This window comes from Simochromis diagramma, unplaced genomic scaffold (genome assembly GCF_900408965.1).
Source record: "Simochromis diagramma unplaced genomic scaffold, fSimDia1.1 OVJJ01000322.1, whole genome shotgun sequence".
Taxonomy (NCBI): domain Eukaryota; kingdom Metazoa; phylum Chordata; class Actinopteri; order Cichliformes; family Cichlidae; genus Simochromis; species Simochromis diagramma.
In genome coordinates, this window is record NW_024386731.1 from 694,441 (window position 1) to 715,362 (window position 20,922).

Consider the following 20,922-nt stretch of genomic DNA (forward strand, 5'->3'; position numbering starts at 1 on the left):
TATCAAATAATACTTAAATGCTGTGATCTCTTTCCTCACATTTCCTCACATATGTTGGATTGCTGGCTGCACTTGTGTAATTAAACCGATTTGTTTAAACAATTTATAGAAATATTTTTAGTGCATTTCACATTTTGTCTTGCATACTGTCTGCTAGTCACGTGTCTGTGGCTTTTAGAGCAAACTTAATGCAAAGGCCGTTCCTGTTCCTGTTCCTGTTTTTCTGTATAGGCATGGCATTTCCAGCATTTTGTGGCAACATTTTTCCACTGTAGCAGGCGTCATTCTAAACAAACTATATATTATTAGTGTAGCCATAATCTTTAGTCACATGTCGATTGTTTCCCTGCATCTCGACATTTTCACATACTGACTGATTCATCAGCAGCAGCTTCATTTTAGTTAACAAACTGAAAAGTTCATTGAATATCAGGGAGTTGAGTTCTTAACCCAGTGTCAGTGCAGTTTAAAATGTTAATTAGAAAAACCACGTTGAAGAAAGAGTCAGTGTAATGTCAATGCAATGTAGTAATGTTTTGAAAGAAAGACGAGAGTAACGAAGGAAGAAAATAAAACGAAAATGTCAGGTAGACTTGGGTCGGTCTCTTAAAAGGAACCAAGAGCATCGAAACTGAGCGCTATTAAAGAGCATACTGCTGGTTTTATCCATTATATGCAGCGGTGTACTTTACCAGCACGTCACCACTCAGCAATTTAAAAAAATACCTTTTGCTTTTAGACTGATGTCGAACCTTCCAGTCAGCCAAATTTTTCAATATTTTTTCCCCTTTGTTTTACAGTTTACAGTGTGGAAGAATAATGAAGACCAAAATAAGAAAAAAAAAGAAATAACTCCAACACATCTGGAAAGTTTTTAACAACTTTGAAAGTTTAAAGTGCAGTTGCAAAGACCATCAAACACTGTGATGAAACTCTCACATGAGGATGGCCCCAAGAAAGAGCAAGAGTTCCCTCTGCTGCAGGGGATTAATGCTTCCCAGAGTCCCAGGAGCAGATTATATTAACTATTTAGAGACATTAACCTGTTAACATCCACCTTCTATGGACTTTCCAGGAACGTGTTCTAGCTCCTGTAATGATTCTTGATTAGCATGTGCTGAAAATGCAGCTTTGGCATAATTCCTCTTAGAGTGCTGTAGGTAGTGATGGTGAGATGAAGCCTCATGATGAACTGAAGCTTTCCATCCAATTGGTCGACTCATGGTTCGAAGCATTGTGATGATTCATTTGCTCTACTGCGCCATCAAGTGGACAATTCAAGTGAAGCGGGCTCTTTGATTATAATGATGTGTAAACCTTATGTACATCTGGATAATGACACAAACTAGTGTTTGGTGCTTCACTTTTTAATAAACTAAAAGACAGAAATCAGATTATAGGATGTGTAGTGTTGTTTATTTATATTTTGGTGTTTATCATTTGTGATATTTATTACTGTGTGCATACTTTATTAGGAGAGACAAAATTAAAAAAAAAAACATCTCTTCCTTGCTGGTTCCATCGAAGAAGAAATGCACAAGTAACTATGTAGCACGTACGTAATCCAATTCCACAACACGGTGTGATGGGGAATCAGCTGTTTTCCTGCCCATGTTATTTCGAATCTGGCGCGAACCGGTGAACCAGTCCCTGAATCAGTCACGTGGTACGGACTGCCCGCGAGGCCTCGAACGTCACTGCATACGTAATCAAAGCAAGCCTCGATACGCGCTTCAGAAAAACGCCCCCGCGATTACCCGACGCACGATTCGAAGCTTCGACACACAGGACACATCACTAGCTGTAGGTAACCTGATGGGTGTCCATTAATACTCTCAATTGCTTTGTCAACAAGGAGTGAAGGAGAGAGCCCTCCAACCACAGGGCAAACAGAGAGATGTAGAGCCACAAAGGCTCCCATCTACACCCTTCAGGCTTGCTTTTGGACTGTTGGACTGTTGAGATAAACTTTGAATTTACTATATTTATTGGAGATAATGTATTGGAATTTCAGGAGCAGGACCACGCCTCCAAACACGCTCCTTCCGGTTGTCATCTAAATAGGTTCCCCCACCCTCCCTCCCTCCTTGTTCTCTATTCTTTAACTTCTTCACTTCTATTTAGTACACGGGGATCTGCCAGGCCCAGGAACCATCGCCAGTCCCCTTCGATGCCTTCCCCAAACCGCAGCTCAATTCATGTCAAAGCATTCACTTTTACCTACTAAAACACTGTCAAACCTAAAATGAGGACGTGGGCCCAGCTAGTGAAATTACACTCTGGTGCTACCAACACAATGGGTAGTTATTCCTGTTATACTTTGAGGTCTGCTGCCTGGGGTGCATGGCATATTGTAAGTCTTGTTTTGAGTCTGTGCATTCACAAAAAACAGGGAGGCACTCAAACGTTGGCGTGGACTCTTGCGCTCATGGTCTGATGATGAACTTTATGTTAGTTGGACCGAAGCAGACCTTAGCATGTGGACAAAAGTATAATTAAAGCTTTAGCCAGTGCACCTGGGGGGCACCAACACTGGAAAAGGAGAAAAGTCCACACAAAAAGACCCCGGGTGACCAGTAAATTTAACCCATGCAACAGTGCTAACCACCATCATGCTCACTGGTGGATGTTAAGATATTAAGTAAGAGGTAAACTGTTTTAGCCAGGAAATACAACTAATGGAAATAACCAGCGGCCTGAAGAGATGTGAGGTGATAGTTTAAATGAGGATGTTTGGAAAGACAAGTTTGTTCTCCAGCTAAAACTAATCACAGGCAGAACTGTTCCTGCGTGCGTGAAATAACCGAGAGTAATGAAGAAAAGTTCTCAGCCGAACGTTAACCAGTGCAGGTTGCATCACCAAAACAAACTTTAATGTCTGTGTGTCATGTAGCCCCTCAAGGCTGGAGGACAGAAAACATGTCTCCTGTCAGAAACCAAGCACAAGAGACGCTTTCGGGAAACAGTGTGGAAATGAAACTGAGCAGGACAGGTGAAATGATCAAAATCAGAAAAAAGCTCCTGGGCACAGATGTGAAAAAGCCCTCCCACTCTCCCCTCATAGACACGAGACACTGAGATGTGTTGTGAATCTCTTTGTCTCTCATTCTTTCATTTTGATTGATCTCTCTGGTCATTTTGCACATATTTGTTTTCATTCTTTTCCCCTTTTCCTGGTCGTGTCGAGTCTCTCAGTCATGTCTTTTGTGGTTACTTTACATCTGTGTGTATTATCCTTTTAGCTTTCAGTTTAACCTCTTTCTCGTTAGTAGTGGCTCTTTCTTTGAACCCCTTTCTGATTTTTCAGGGTGATTTTAAAGTCATTCTCTATGCGTTTCTGTTGAGTTTACACCTCAGTTTTTTGGTTACATTTGTTTTTAGTTGTTTGTGTGTCTGTGGTCTTTTTTGCATCTTGTGTTCACACTGTATCTGTTTTGTAAATTGTATCTGTTTTGTAAATATATCTGTCCATTTTAAGTAGATTTAGTCCTTTATTTAGGTTTTTTCTGCTGTAATGTTTCACTTAAATTGTCATTTTATGGTATTTTTCTGCATGCATGTTCATACAGTGATGTCGCACACACACAGTCACACAACAAAGAATGTGAATATGTGGACAAAGTCTTCATTAGTGGACAATCAGGTGTGCCTCCTGTAGCAACATTTGTAAACTGCTTCTTTGTTTTACTTTTTTTTTTTTTTAAATAGCAGAATTTCTTTTTAGCAATTAGGCTTTTTTTCTTCTTCTTTGGTTGGTTTTGTGTTTTTGCATTATTTGGCATTTGTTATTACTGAGTTACATTGTGCTACTAAATTACACTGACAATGTGTAGGCTTAAGAAAAATGAATAATATACACAAAATAACTACTGGAGAGATGCGGCACAGGAAGAAGAGTGGGCCATCCACTAATCAACCGGTCAACATCTACTTAGCTTTTCCTTTTCAAACCGAGCTACTGAGCTTCAGTCAGCTGATTTTAATTAATGTGCAGCGAGGTGAAAACTGGTGGTGCATCTACAATTTCTGAGTAGTGGAGATATGAACATTTATTTTATTTTTATTGCAATAAAACACACACATGCGCTCACTCAATCAGCTCACAGTAATGGCTGATTGTAAGCAGAGTCATGTGTGGTATCAGATTAGAAAAGGACATCAGTGGTATTGCACATCACTACCATTAAATGTATAACAGCACACTTATAGCAGTCAAACTTAACTCCACCTGAAACTGGATCTCATGGAAATTACTTACTTGCGTCAGTTTATTTGGAGTATACAGTAAATGATGAGTGAATCTTTGCTATCGTGCTGTGGAGCTGGGCTAGGATGGAAGGCTAAATTATTAGTCAGCTACTGTGGTATGAGTCAGTCATTAGCAGCCACGGTGCAGAAGGACAGAGTTAATGAAGTGGAGCCAACAGGATGCAAACATGGAATTCAGGGTCATTCGGGAGTTCGGAGGCATTAGGGGAGGCTGACAGCTCTAAATAAATCAGTGTCTTTGCTTTTGGTCAATAAAGTTTGGAGACAATATAATGACTGGACAAAATGTTATTTGGTTTAATGGACAAAGCATTTGGAGGGAAGTTGTCTCTTGTTTCAGTTTCCCAATAAATAAATGTTTTTTTATGGTTGTTTTTGCTTCTTTAATTCTTTTCTCCACCCCACGTCCTTCATCAAATGTGAAAGCTGCTATTGAATTCATTCATTCACAATCATTTCTTTGAACTGTTTAATTTGACTCATTATGATGGTCCTGTCATAGCAACAGACTTTATCAATTTATTATAATTTCAGTGCTGAATTGTGTATTTCTCAACAACACACTGTAACAATATTAAATTGTTGTAATCCACCTTTTCCCGTCTTACAGCTCTTATTGCCTCCTCAGCCATCAAAGGAAGGACGTTCACTCCTTTGAACTCCTTTCTCATTTTTTCTTCATCTCTAAATGTTGTGAGGCCTTTAAGACCTTTAGATTTGCTATTATACAAACAACTGTGGCTAATTTCTTCCACCAAAATATATCACTTCTTGAATTTGATTGAACTACTTGACTAACAATGAATCAAACTGCAAGGAAGGTTCTTTTATAGATGAGCATAAAGGTGTACAGATTCCCTTTAGATCGCTTCGCTAGCCTTGAAACAAATATCTGGACACCTAAGCCTTATTTGAAAAAGTACAAATGTCAAATCAAATGTATTTGAATAAAAGACAGCAAAAAGTTACAAAAAGGAAGTTTGTCAGATTTTAAATCACACTCAACAGTAGCTTTTAGGATCACAGTTACAGTTTTGTTTTATTCTTTAGCTAGCAGGAGTGCTTTTATCACCTGGGCCTGGAAGCATCAGTACCCTTCAGTTCATCCGCACTACAGCATCAAGAAACTGACGTCTTTCATCATAGAATCCCATAGGATGCTTTTATGATGCTTTGGCTTGCATGCACTTTTCTTTTAACGTCTCTCCACTGATTTTTCTTCGTGTTTAGGTTTAGGTCATGACACAATCATCGGCTTGTGCCTGTTGAGTTAGTGTTTAAGTGACCATTTACTTTGTATATCTTCACCTTTTTTTCCCCGAAGTTCCAGAGTCCAAATTTGTGGCCTCTCCAAGCTGCATGTTTTACCATCCAGAGCAGAATCTTTGAAATCATCCTGAAAGACCTGATTAATTCATATTAAGGCTGTTAAGGAGTTAACTATTAAGGAGTTAACTACAGGAAATGTCTTTATGTCTTTTAATGCCAAATGTCTTTTAGACACCATCCCAGTTAAAGTGTTCAAGGATACCGAAGCACTAATTAACACACCTACATTAGATCTGACCTTTATTAAATGGCTATGCACCAGTCTTTCTAAGCTGCTGATTGAAGTTGATTAGAAACCCTTCTACTGATCCAGGCGATTTAACAAACTGCAGACCTGGGACCAAACTAGCGTTCATAATCCTTCAAACTATGTAACTATGTTTTTATTTGAAAGATTCACAGAAACAGCACTGGGGAAAGTCGTCATAAGAGAGGCTGGATAAATGCTGCTGGCATTAAAGCAATGGTTAAAACATATTATACAGAATGCAGTTTTTTCACTGACTCTTCCTGACACTTGGAGCTGGAATTCCACAGAGTTACAGCATGTGCTAAAAACAACACTTTTTACACTGTTAATTAGGTGGGACCTTAATAACACATCTGTATCTCCCGGCTACGACTGCAATATGTGTAATATATTTCAAGTTCTCGTTGTGATGAAAAGTTTTTTCTTTATATACAGACTGTGGTATAGATGCAACTAGACCCTGAGATCACTGAAATAAATTAGACGAAGATAAAAATGGTCTTTTTGTCATTCTTTAAAAGCAGTACACCATGCTTTTTGTATAAAAAGCGGGATAATAACCAAAACCATTAATGCATTCGTAGTGCGGTTTCCTCCAGTGCCCTTTACCTCTACCATTAGAAAGTCTAATGTCTTTCACGCTGATGCTTGTGTTGTGCTTATTTGAGGCTGAGATGCTTCATTAAAGCTCATCGAGATCTTTCCTCTTACCTTTTTTGTTTAACTGTGTGTTGCAGATTGGACTGATGTGTTTGTATGGAGCTGAAGATTTTCAGGTATGTCACATTTCTTTGTGGATATTGTGTTTACTGACAGTAGTATTTTGAGGAAAAAAGATCTTATCAGTGATTTTTGCTGCATCTGTCACAGCTACAAGGTCAGAAAATGGTCAGAGCTAACCTGACAGTTTCTCCAGTTGATGAAATATTAATATTATATTGTCTAAATCGTCCCCGTATTTAAAGAACATAATGTGTGAGTAATTTCCATTTTCATAACTAACATAAAAGCACAAGAGGGTAACACAGGTCGGACATTATTTTCTTTTAACTAAGCACCATGCTGATTTCTAATCTTGATTTTTAGACTTAATCATTATTACATTCACAATCAGAATTTCTTTCAGGGAAAACTTTTTTCACTGGTTTGTTTCGGTGTTGCAGTTCTTACCCTCCCTAAAGGTCCAAACTCACTCACGGATTAATTTGGCTGAAGCCAACATAATGAATTTATTATAATTGAGTTCATTTAGTAAACAAGGTCAATAAGATGCAAACGTTGTCACAGTCCGGCGAGGGCAGACTGTATGTGTTGACAAAAGGACCCAAAACGCAGACTCCAAAAACTGAACGTGGCGTGGATTTAACAAAAAACAAGCCGTTTATTGAGGCTAGCAAAAAGGGTACAAACAAAAGGGCATAGGTGAAACTAAACAATAACCTAAACTGGGTGACCTAAAACTAAACATGAAAAAACCTTAAACATGGTGAACTGACATAGATTCCTGAAGTAGTGACATGGATGAGCAGACAACCTGACAAAGAATGACTGAAAGCACACGGACTAAATACACACAGGAGGATAATGAGGGAAGTGGGAACACATGGAGAAACAGCTGACACACATGAACATAACGACATCACAAGGAGAGAGTAACACTAAAAACATTGAACATAGGAACACAGGACCCCTTCAAAATAAAACAGGAGATATAATGAGACGCAGACCTGACAACATAAGACACACAGACATGAAACACACGTAGGGCAAGGGAGACTTCACAGGGGTTGAAAACACAAGGGGGAACTAATAAGCAAATGCACATAGGAAACTTAATAAGCTTAAACATACACTATAAACATCAAAAGAACTAAAACTCAAAACACTGGGTCATAAGACCCAGGATCGTGACAAACGTTGCAAAAGGTTTCTGTAAGTAACTCTGTGAAAACGTCACTAACTCTTTGGGATCTTCTGGTTCTTCTTGTTCTGATCACCCCAAAGTGTTGGCAATCAGTAGGACTAGTTGCCAGTTTCATCTCTCCGTTGCTCTTTTTGCAGCTAAAACTGATGGTTTTACAAGAATCACAAGTCCACTGTCATTGGACTTTCTTGCTGTCCTTGGGTCCTTGGATATATCATGGTTGAGGCTGCATACCAGAAGCCGTTGCCTTTGAGGATGGGCCTTATGCTTAAATTTTGCCACCATGGTTGTGTCTGTTTGGTAATGTACTTACATGTAGAGGGCTTATAGACAGGGCTTTAAAACCATTCAAATCTGCTCTAATGAAGTCCTCCAAAATCCAAACTGACTGTTGCCCAATGTGGATGAGCACAATCAGTGGTCTAATGCTCGTTGGTTAATCATTGGCTGGAACAGGGAAGTGAGAGACATCGAAGTTCTCTGGAAATTGGAGAAGCCCGAAAAAAGCAGCCAAAGATAAAAGAAAAAACATAATGTGAAAAACGCAGACAGTGACTGCAGTAACTATTTTCAACACTCAGTTTCATTATAGGTCTTTCTGTGCTATAACTTTGTTCTTCTCTAGTGCTGTTTAATACTCCAAATGTTGGTATTATTCCGATACAAAGTAAATACAGAGCCAGTATTGCTGATACCAATACTGATAGTTTTAACCTGTAAAGACAGCTTATGTAGGGGAGAGCAGTGCGTAAATAATTAGCCAACAGAACAAAACACACCTTTCAGCTTTCTAGAAAATTCCCTGTAAAATTAGACATTTTTAAAGGGCAATAATTGCAGTATGTTTATAAAGTTGATGAACAATCACATTAAATAACTGAGGTTTTTCACGTAATTGACTGGACAGATTTTGTGTTAACTTTGTTTTTGCAATCTTGATTTTGGGTCTTGTGAGTCTTGTGATTCTGGTTGTTGTTATCTCTCTGCAGCTTTATCGTTGTACTCATTTTGTTTCTCGTTAAGTCAGGTTTTTCTTTCTTGGTTGTTGTGCATAATTTTATGTTGTAGATGTTTTTTTGTGGCTATGTTGACTTTTGTATGTAATTCGGCTCTTTTTTTTTTTTCTTTTTCTTTTACATACAAATTGACTACATTATATAGGTGAGTTTTCTGAGTTTTATTGTTCTGCCATTGGTCTGACACTATGCCAGCACATCAGTATTTAGGTATCTAATAGATCACAGACCCTAAACACACAATACCACACGTTTGGAAAGACAGGCCGTGAACCAAAAGAGCCAAACGAGCAGGCACTAAAAGCAAGCAAAAGGTCATTCGCACTTCAACAAAAGGAAGCACACACAAAAATAAAATTAATGAATGAACAGGAATCAAGGATACTCAAATCCAGAACATCAGTGATGTCATAGCTCATCCAGCTCACTCATCATAATTCTCAGGTTATATTTATTGGTCATTTTATGATATTAAGCTTTGGGGAAAACCCATTAGGTGATCATTAGGTGCAAGTTTACTAAAATCTGACTAATACTCTAAAGGATATAGTGATTCTTGTGAACTGAGGACTGACGAATGATGGAGCCCTCACCACAAAGAGCCCAACCACACAGACATATAGCTGGAATGTTATCATCACCCATTAATTTGATAAAATTTGAGTATTCGGCATGCTGCGACTTGGAGAAAAATCTTCCTAACATTTCTCATTTTAATTAGTTTAGTATAAGAGCATGCCAACTAATGAGTTAAGGAAACCAACAGGGACAGAAAAACTGAAGCAGAAAAAGTGCAAACTTCACCAACATCTGATGATGTTTTTGCACACTGCCGGTTACATGCAATCGTGTGAAGCTGAGATCTTTGATTTCAGCATTACATTTCCTGCTCATCTATGTCCATTGAACTGAACAGCTAGCCAACCAGCCAGACTAGCAGAAACCAATTATCAAGACTTGATTGTTCCCCGTCCTTTACAAAAAATTATATGAAGCCATAAACATCTTGTGGAAAATTGCATCTTATGAGGAGCTGGCTGCAATACTTTTGATGAATAGGATTGTACTCTTTTTATTCCTCTTCACTATATTCTCTCTTAAGTAACTTCAGTTTAGCTAAGTAGCCAAGTAAATCATAGCAAAAGAATCCTGGCCTTTATTAGAGATCCGATATTTACAAAGAGCACATGTCAAATAAAATACAGCACTGATGTACTGCCTTAACCCTTGTGTCAAATCAAACACCAAATTGTCCTCTAAGTTTAGTTTACATGATGAGTTCAACAGTAAATTATTGAAAAATTAGCAAATATTTGAGTGAATATTTAATTTTTTATGTAAATCTGGTGAAGACAGTGTTGTTAATATATATTATAGTCACATGATAAAGAAATCACATATTTTCTAGACTTATGGGCAGCAACAGTTGCTTCTCTAAGGTTGGTGATGTATTTCCTCTTTGACATTGTTTTAACAGCGAAAACCATATTTTTATAGATGTGCTCATATTTGCTGATGATCAGTTAATCCAGTAATTTGATTAGCAGGACATGGCTGCTACTTACCCTGTTATTTCCTGTGGAAGTATTAAGGATGGAATTCGTTTTTCAAACATTGCTTCTGCATTTTGACTTCATTTTTGGTCAATAAAAAAAGACATTCTTGCTTTGCTGTTCATTTTTATGTAAGTAGTTTTAAGACCTGCTAAATATACGGTCATTTTTATGATGCTCTTGCACATAACATCTTAGAATTAAGAGAGGCAACATTTTACATGTACATGGCTACATTTTTACAGAGACTTCTTTTAATTTCAGCAGCATAAACAATAAAGTAAAAGAATCCTGAACTGAAATAATAAATGTAAAATATGTAGACCAAGGCTTCTGCGAGTGATTTAGGTTTGGTGTAGTTCCACTGTTTTAAAACCTCAGTGTATTGACTTATTCCCATTACTGTTTCAACAGTGTGGCTGGGAAACTTTGGGGAAAATGGCTCTTAGCCTCAAGAAGCACATTATCCTCATTTCACCTTTTCTATACTTTAATGAAGTCAATAAAAGTGACTCCTTGTATGAATGCTGCTTTAGGCAAGCCACACAAGACTGCTAGCCCACAGTCTATGAAAACAGAATAAGATACAAAGTGAACTTAAATGTTCAATTAATTGCCTTTGAAATCAAGCACAAAGCAGAGGTTTCAAAAACCCTCTCTCGCTCTGACAGGAGCCGGGCCTGAATCCTCTGTAGATACTGGTAAGGGCCACACCTTGATGACCTAGTAGATGGCTATATACATGGTTAGACCCCAGTCATATAAAGAGGCCAACTACCAGTTGGAAAGGAAAAGTGTAAATTCTACAATGTAAGTAGTTGCTGTCAGTCCCTAATGAGAAACTGGTTACAAAGAAATACACAGTTCTGCACTGACAACCTCTTTGCAATCAATTTGGTCTGTAGCAGTTTGCCGTGGTTGCCAGTAGTTTTTGTGTTTCCCTGCAAATACTAACAAACTACTCAAGAGCTCTACTGAAACTGTGAAATGTGTGATGTAAATCAGAAACCATATGCCTTCAAAGTAAAAGATGTTCCTTTGCAAATGAGTTAATTGCAGACAAAATGTTTACTTGTACACAGTCTCTCTTTCTTTATTGCATCACAGATTTTTTTTTTTAAGTTTCACTACAGCTCAAAGAATGATTGGCAAGTGCATCTTTCATGCAAACTGAGAGTGAAAACTGCAATTTGCTAGCAACCAAAGCAATCATAAAGGGATTTTGGGTGCTTTCTGCTTTTCTTTAAACTTAGCAAGAGCCAGGAGCACCCAGCAGCTCCTCTTCAGGGAATACACATTTTTCTCTAGCAACTGGAGGCTGTCAGGGGGTCACATAGGCCTGTGTGACTGAGGCCTTATTGTACCTGGCAAGCTAGCATTACCCAGGATGATGTTTGGCAGCTTAAATTTACAAATTGGCAATCTTTAAATAATCTGTGTTTCACTAATTGTTGTGTCCCACAAGGTTTGCTCTTTGAGTTACTTATGGATTGTTAACTGGTGTCTTAACTCTATCACATACTTAGGACCATGAGTAAGAAGGGTCGCCTCTCTGTAAATGAGAAAATTTGAGCATCACGACCTTAAAGATCCGCTTAAGATCTTTTCAGGTCTTAAGTACACATAAACAAACGTGATCCAAGATGTTTTCACATGACATGTCTTTTGTTTTGAATTTTATGCCGTGCTGCCATTTTTTTTTTTTTTTTTTTTTTACAGATTTTGCATTTCTCTGTCTGATGCTTAATACCTACAGTATAAGACTAGTTTTTCTATAAGAAACCTAAAAAAATAAACTATGGACACCTCCGGGTTTTGTTGAGTTGCTTGAAAATGAGAACCATAAAATCATAATGTAAGCATTATGACATGAAAGCTTTTTATTCACTGGGGAATAATCAATACTGGAGGAAATTAAAGGCTTTTCAAGCAGTGTTTCAGAAGAATGTGCTTTGATTTTTTGTGGTATTATTTGATTCATAACACTTTTCTGAACCATTTTATTTTTTGGTTAGATTTCAAAGTTGTATTCTCCCTGTTTTAAATCAATGTGAAGTGCAATATCCATTCTTGATCCACCTGCACTTCCAACATTTCTTGTCCATTCTCATTGCTTGTCGTAGCTTCTTCTGCCAAGACTCAAAATGTCCCACACTGTCATCCCATCATATCCCTGTTGCTCTGTTCACTGACATACTGCATGCTGCTGCCAGTTGGTGTTTTCTCCCTGTTAGTGTTGAAGGCATCTCAAATTCAATTTAATGCAGCATTTCTGTGAAGACTTCAGTATCCTACAATTTACTGACAGATATATAGACCGTAGATAGTTGGTGTTTAGGTCTGCATGTGTGTACTTACCCACTGAAATGGTCCACACTGCCATGATCTTGATGCGGGCCTTGGTGTGAGAATTGAAGCGGCTGTGGTGGATTGGGTTGCGTATGGCGATGTATCTATCCAGAGAAATGGCACAAAGGTGCATGATGGATGCTGTGGAGAACAGGACGTCCAGATAGATCCAGATGGGGCAAAGATCAGAGGGCAGGGGCCAACCGTAATCTGCAGAAGGGCAGAGAGTACATATTTGTTGAATCTGTGAAAATAGCTTTACCTGGATGAACAATGGTGCTTTAGTCTCAGTGTTCCGGATGATATCCTCCAAAAGGCAATTTCACTGCATTGTATCAACACAGTGATGCATTTTAGTGCTGTGTGGTGTCAACATTACATCTTCTGCTACTTGACTGATAAATATCTTTCTTCAATTATTTAAAACTGCATTTTTCAGGTTTTCCCCAAAGTTAAGCTTTATTTACACCTGACTGATATTCACAGACTTAAAATTAAAATTCAGTAGAGACCATTTATTGAGAACATGCCACTTAAAAACGTGTTTCAAAATCACTCAGAAATGGTACTTTTTCAAATACTGATGTTTTTAAGCAACTTTCATTTAAAATCACTCTTGATCTTAACTGTCAGTGCTTGACCAGTGAGGTGAATCCATGAATGAGTTTGGGTGCACAAAATTTGGAATTAACAAAATCACAGAGGAGAAAAACACTGTGCGAGCTGCTGAAAATGTTGAAAAATCTCTGCATAGCATTGTTTCTGGCAGGCCGTAGCCTGAAGCTCAGCCAGCAATCTTGGCAGATCAGTTGTTTTCAAAATCATCAGCTGATTGCTCTGCGGATACTCAGATGAACATCCTATTGGCAAATCTCACTTGGGGTGTGCTCTGTAACCTGCTTCAGCCTGCATACAGTGGGAGCTGTCACTGTATGCAGGCTCATGCTCCTCATGCTCCTTCACAAAGCCACCTCCACCCTCATTTCTTCCATATCATGCTATTCATGTTCTTTCTCACTTAATTAAAGTCATGTCATTGTTACTGATAAGACAAATCTGCAGCTGCTCTCGCTGCCTTTTGACTTTGCACATTTGTGAGTGGCAGGCCAGGAAGGTCTCAGAACAGAGTCCCACTTCCAAACATAAATTATTGTCACTGAATAACAATCTTATTTTATTTACTCTGAAAGGTCCTCACAGAACTGACATTAGAAGAGATCATGATATGAAATTAAATTATTTTTCTTGGATTATTCTCAAACAAGAATCCAGGTTTAATTTTGTTATAAAATGTGTCTGAGCAGCAGTACAAAGTAACACTCAAGAGAATGCTTATCCTTTTTCACAAAGACCATTGAAATTCCCACAAGAGCTTGCATTTAAGCTAGTGGAACAAAGCCTAACCTGGTCATGACCTCACTGTTTTACTTCTTCATGGCTCAATCCAGTTTAGAAATGGAGGTAGTTTAAACCTCAACTGCTGCATTGGAATCTTAAGAATAATATAGTATTGTAATATGTGTAAAATGACCTCATGCTTGGGTATTTTTTAGCAAGAAATATGCCCACAAGATACCTTAAAAGGTGGTATTTGTGCTTTACCAGTATGCTGCTTTGAAGAATTAGCTGAGCCTCAAAGTGAACGGTATGTTTGCATCCTCGTCTTTACAAGCTTTATGTACTGTTTGAAAGAATCAGACCGAGGATAAAGGAGGCATTAAAATTTGTTTCCTACTGTATCATACAGGACTCAGAGACATGGGTGAGGAAATGGATTTTCTGCTTTTTAACACAGATTGGAGCCTGCCGATGTGGCTCGGGCATCTACACGGAAAGTATGGAACCATGGTGCATAACTGCAAGAACAAGAAAAAGCAGGAGGCATGACACCACAGAATAAATCTAACTTTAGCGATTGGGAGTAAGATGAAACATGAGGACTAACTGGAACAATACAGTCACTATACCTCATGTACTGAAAGTATGTCTATGTCCCTCAAAACTTAGCAATGTATTTCATAGTTCACTTAAAAGCAGAGAAGTCTCTCTTCTCCTTTTATATCTCCAGGGAATTTTCCCATGAAGGGAGGTGGCTTCATGATAACCAGTGGCTAATTTCATAGGTTTTTGCAGCTGGTCTTTCTAATATGAATAGTAATGATACACAGGGACAATATTTATTTTTGTTCTAGACTGCAGATTTTCTTTAATTTAACTTGTGTCTGTGATAAAGAACATTAGCTGTGCTGCAGTGGTGGTTTTCATGGACTTGTGTGTTGTTAGCTTCTAAAAAGCTGATCACACAGTCACTGCAGAGTGATAAATGGAATGAGTCATACAGATGGAACAAGGCCGAAGGCTTTTAGGCCCGCCTCGAACTGAGAATGTGCTCCAGATACATCCACCACTGACTAAACTGCAGGTGCACAGGCTGGAAATATATGTTTCTACACACATGCACGTATCTTCAAATCACACACACACAACCACAGCATGTCTCCCTCATGGCTGTCGTGCTGCTCCTGCAGCAGTCATTTCTAAATATAGCCCTCTAAATTGGTCCTGAAACTACTCAGCTGCTGATGTAAATCATATTATATTATGAATATTATCATGAATGGAAGCAGATATGCTTTTTATGTTCTATAGATCAAGGTTAGTTTATTTATAGAGGTTGTTTCTGCACAGGGCAGTTCAAGCTGCATAACACAGAAACAGAGCAGTGAAAATCAAAACTATAAAATCAAAATGGAATGAAATGAGAAATAGTGAAAAACTAAAAACAAATAAAAGCCTCACATTTTGAGTGCAGAAAATTTTTTATTTACAAAGCAAATTCAGCAGTACCTATTACATGGCAGACACGGAAAGTAAAAAAAAAAAACAGCGAAGATTACTATTGAGTCTTTGTCACTGAAAGGGTTAAAAAACTGAAATTGCAAACGTTATCATAATTCTTTATCACTGGCCACTTTGGGGGTGTCACCCCAAGCAGCTCGCTAGTTCCATTGCACCAATCCCAATACATCAGGAGATGTCTATAAATCGATAAATGGCATCTGTAGATGAAAATGTGGTAATGTCCCATTCAATAAACACTTTTCGAAGAGATCTCAACAATTTTTGAATGGTACTCACTCTTGTGTCTTTAGTGATTAGCTAGGTTAGCTTCTGCTAGCTTAGATCAATACTCTTGCACCATTAGCAGAATGTTTATAAATGTTTATTCACTCTTTGCCCTCCTTTAGCATTAATGGCACTTAAAATAAATGTTATCGGGTTGTAGCTTTGGAGATCAGACTAATTTATTTGGATAACTGAATCCACACCATAAACCCCCCTTAAACAACCCTGTAGATAGCCAGGCCCAAGTAGCCTGCGTGAGCAAAGGTAGCTAGTCCTGGTATATTACCCCAGAAGCTGGGAAATCTGGCCAGCTGTGTGGCTATGATGAGCAAGCACCCAGTACTCCACCAAGCCCCTTTCCCCACAGAGCAACATACCTCTCAAATGGTCAAAGGAGCTTGCAAAGAAAAGCGTCTGGACTTCTTTAAGTTGCTTGAAGAAGTCGTTTCACCTCTCATCCGAGAAGCTTCTTCAGTTCTAAGGTCAAATGGTGGGGAGTCCCATTTGACCTTAGAACTGAAGAAGCTTCTCGGATGAGAGGTGAAACGTATTCAAGCAATTTAAGAAGTCCAGACGCTTTTCTTTGCAAGCTCCTTTGACTACAATGACCTGGATGACTGAGAACCTTCACAGACACATCTCTCAAATAAAAAAACAAACAAACTCTGGTTATTGGCAAGACCAATCTTAGATTTACGAAGCTAAAGATTCCAGTGACTTTAGCTGATAGTATTCCAGGCACCAAAGCAAGTGACACTGAAAGGAATTTGACACGCTGGCTATGGATAAACGTGGTTTCTTACTTACAACATAGTGTATAACCAGATGTTTACTCTAGATGGCATAAACTTGCTCTCCAGTAACACTGTGACAAATCTTGGGCTCATTCTTGACCAAAATATATCCTAATATGATATTGTGCAATATCTCTAAAATTAGAAAAAATATTTTCAGAGTTACACTGAAAAACTAAAACTACTGCATTTTTTTACTCCTAGTCTGGATTATTTCATTATCATCAGGTTGTAAAGGTTGTTTAAAAAGATTTTGTCGATCCAGAGCACTCCAGTAAGAATGCTGACAGAGAATAGAACAAGCAACCATATTTCTCCCATAATGCCTTCTCATTGTTGGTTCCTGTTAAATGAAGAACCGAATTCAATATCCTTCTCCTCAACTTCTCCTTCTCATGTTAAAGACATCATAGAACCATATTATCACAATAGGAGTTTTAATAAACTGAATGTGGGTGAAAGGGCCCTCTTCTGTGGAACTACAACGACACCTTCTCTAGTTTTAAGATTAGGCTTGAAACTTTCCGTTTTGACGAAGCTTATAAGGCTGAATCTAATTACTCTGAATCCTCCCTTAGTTACGTTGCCATAGCCCTAGGATACTGGAGGCCTCCCATGATAAGTGTTTCCTCTTAATTCACTTCTTTTTCACTCTGTGTTTACACCCCAGTATTGCATTTAACCATTACTGATTCTTCTCATGTGTGCCTTTTGTCCTGTCTTGCTCTGCCTAAACCTCAACCACTCATGGCAGATGACTGCCCCTCTGTGAACCATGAGATTTCTTCCTGTTAAATGTGAGTTTTTCTTTCCCACTGTTGCCAAGTGCTTGCTTAAAACTGATTTTCACAGCTAAATAGCTGACATTATGGTGAGTTTCAGTCCTCACAAAATGTAATCCTCCATGCATCTGCAGCCAGGCCCCCTCCTACTCTTTGTAAAGACCATAAGAAAAGCAAGAATAAATGCACCTACCATGTCTGCTTTTTTAAGAGATGTCAACAATGGCACTGAGGATTTGATGCAGATCTTTAAGGACAATTGGGACCTTAATTTTGCATAATCATGAAAAACTGAATGAATGTACGCATACAGAAACCAGCCCTTGATTGAATAAATCAGCTCAACCATGTGAATTTAACATCAGCCCATATAGAATATGTAGACAAAAAGTCCCTGTCAGTATCTGGGAGATTTTTTGTGGCCAAGTTGTCACCACCTCCCCCAGGATCTCATCCCAAGGGTGTTGACAAAAATAGATCCATAGCTGAGGGGATTAGAGCCAGATCATCGTGAGCACCATCATATTCCAGATCATGGTGGAGTGTTTACGCACCCTCCTCCTCATCACCTCCGTTCTCTGTTGTTCCCACCATGTGACAGGTGAGAGACAACCTGATCCAGGCTTTTATTATTTGGAAGGAGATGACTCATCCACGTTGCTCGATGTCGCCATGGTGACCGCCAGACTCTCTTCTACCGCCTTCTCCTCACCGTCATGATCACTTCATCACTTCACTACTTTCCTCTTTTCCCGTAGATTTTTTATTTTAATCGCGCTGCTTATGTCATCGTCTCTGTCTGATGGTCATGTTGAACAGTTATTTCTGTCCTCTGTCTGCCTATATGTCCTTTTCTGTCTCTCTGACCTTGTTTTACATTTGTGAATCTCTTTTGCGCTCGCCCTCTCTCTCTCAATCAGGCCCATTATACTCCAGCACTGATCACAAACCGTTTTCTTTTCTCTCTTTTATGGCCTGCACTTGTGCTGTCCTGTGTTTCAGGTGGGCAGATTCTGCATTTTATCAGATGAGATTTTAAATATATGAAAACAATTTCCAAATTAGATTTAAAGAGCAAGCTAGTTAGCAGCTTGCCAAAATCTTTCAACTTTGTCCTCTGAATACTATAAATGCTTGAAGTTACTGATATTATCAGTACTAATATTGAATGTGTATAATTCATGCTGTATTCGATGTGAGGAGAACTCTCAGGGGTTTTACAGCCTTGTGTCTTATTCAGTTTTAGTGTCTATTTATTTTCCTATTCGTGGCAACTGTATGAAAATGATTTTGCATGAATTTTGATCAATGAAATTCTAATAACCACTGGATAATAGTTGTCCTATTGTCCCAGTGTTAGGTTACTGATGGCCAATAACACTGCATTTCTCACTTTAAGCCTAAACAAATCTTCTGTCTAACTGACTAATTAACCAACATACACTAAGTGGATATCAATTGAATGGTTAGAAGTTGTGAAATATTTCTTAATAGCACTTGCTAGTTAGTTGCTATATACCTTAGACCTACAGTTCAATTATATGTTCTAGTTTTAAAAAATATATCTTATCTGTCTCTCCTGTACTTTTTATACAATTGTTCCCATACACAGTTAAGGAAATGATATAAACAAATGTCTCTGCAAATGCACAGGCGCAACAGTTCAGACTGGCCCACCTTTTAAGGAGGCGACGGGGCACCTACAGACCTACACTGTGTTGCCAAAAGTATTCCCTCAAACACCCAAATTATTTAATTCATACAAAAGAATGGGTCACTCTCAGGGGCTCAGTCAATTCCTGTGTGGTGTCGTAATAGGATGCCACCTGTGTAAAAAGTCCAGTCATGAAATTTCCTCGCCTTTCTACAGTCAGTTGTTGGTGGTATTATAACAAAGTGGAAGTGATAAGCAACTCAGCCATTAAGTGGTAGACCACGTAAAACCACAGAGCCATACCAGTAGATACTTGGGGCCATAATTCACAGAGATTGTCAATTTTCTGCATAGCCAGTCGTTACAGACCTCCAAACTTCACGTGGCCTTCAGATTAGCTCAAGAACAGTGCATAGTGTGCGTCATAGAATGAGTTTCCATGCCTGAGCAGCGGCATCCAAATGTTACATCAAAGACATGGATGAGTGAGTTTGATGTGGAAGAACTTGACTGGCCTGCGTCAGTCAACCCAACTTCAACCCAACAGAACAACTTTGTGATGTATTAGAATGAAGACTGCGAGCCAGGCATCTCGTCCAACATCAGTGCCTGACCTCACAAATACGCTTCTGGAAGAATTTTAAAAAGTTTACATAAACGCATCGGTAAACCTCATAGGAAGCTTATTAAAACCTGTGTATTAAGAATGTGATCTCACTCAAGTCCATATGTGTGTGAAGCCAGACGAGCAAATGCTTTTGGCAATATAGTATATATACATATGTATGCTGTGATTGTTATGATATATTTAATTTACTATAGTAATAACAAATAATAATTCCTAAACCAAATTCCTTTTGGTTATTATATACAGTTTTCCAAATCAGGATTAGTCAAAAAATAAAAATAAAAATAAATGAATGGCATGTAAAGAAAACAAGATACTAAATGGAAAGCTGTAAGCTTTTAATGTAAACATATATTTCAATAGACCTACCGTCTTCATGTTATCATTCATTAAAAACTTCAGTTTCTGCTGAATGTATTCCCTTTGTGTCTAATGTCCTGGTCCTGGAGAATTTGGATTTGTTTCTCATCTCAGACCGACCGATCAGGTGATCAAATTATTTTCAGCACCCTGTCAGGCTGTCGCTTTTTTTCAGCCCATTAGAATAGCACATCTTCCCAAATTGTACGTCAGTTATTGATCCAGTGTCGATCCCAGTTTGCTAAAAACAGCATTTAATAGCAAGAATGTGAACTCTTACAATTGTTACACAAAGTGATGCCTCTTTTAAACAATCAGAATAGACACATACATTACAGATTTTATGAGCTGCCACTGGTGATATTTGTCATTTTAAATGATCAACACTGCTAAACTGAGGCGCATTTGTACCCTGGCTTTACACATATTCCAAACTGGGCACCAGATCACTGTGTAATCAAGTAATTTTTTACACTCATGTGTAGGGAAATAAAACCCAGGGTAGCATTCACAAGACCTACCATTAGTAGACTTCATTTGTTTTGTATTTAGCAGGTCTGCATTTTGCACATTGCTTTGCTTTGCCAATTCAAAACATTAACCATGCACACTGAAAAATTAAATTGGGCTTAAGGGTGTGTTTCAGTGTGATTCCAAGCTTTTACATGGGAAGAGTTGGAAACCAGTTACGTCACCCCAGGACACCTTGTGTTCCTATCAGATGCTAGAGGCTCTGACAAAACGTCCCTAAATGGCCCTTACTTGGCCCTTGGCACCCAAGTAATGAACATCAGCTTGAAATAAGTCAGTGTGGAGACCTGCTGTCATTCTACACAGCTGGTATACACAGCTTTCATTTTGATGAGACAGAGCTCTGTTTTTTAAACA

At 38.5% G+C, this 20,922-nt stretch overlaps 1 protein-coding gene across 1 annotated transcript in view; it reads right to left on the reverse strand.

Moving 5' to 3' along the window:
• Positions 1-20,922, reverse strand: part of htr2aa (5-hydroxytryptamine (serotonin) receptor 2A, genome duplicate a) — a 93,707-nt gene that overhangs the window by 15,420 nt on the left and 57,365 nt on the right. The window contains exon 2 of the mRNA XM_040022017.1: positions 12,700-12,900. Coding sequence (XP_039877951.1) covers positions 12,700-12,900 — 201 coding nt within the window. The remainder of the gene's footprint in view (positions 1-12,699; positions 12,901-20,922) is intronic.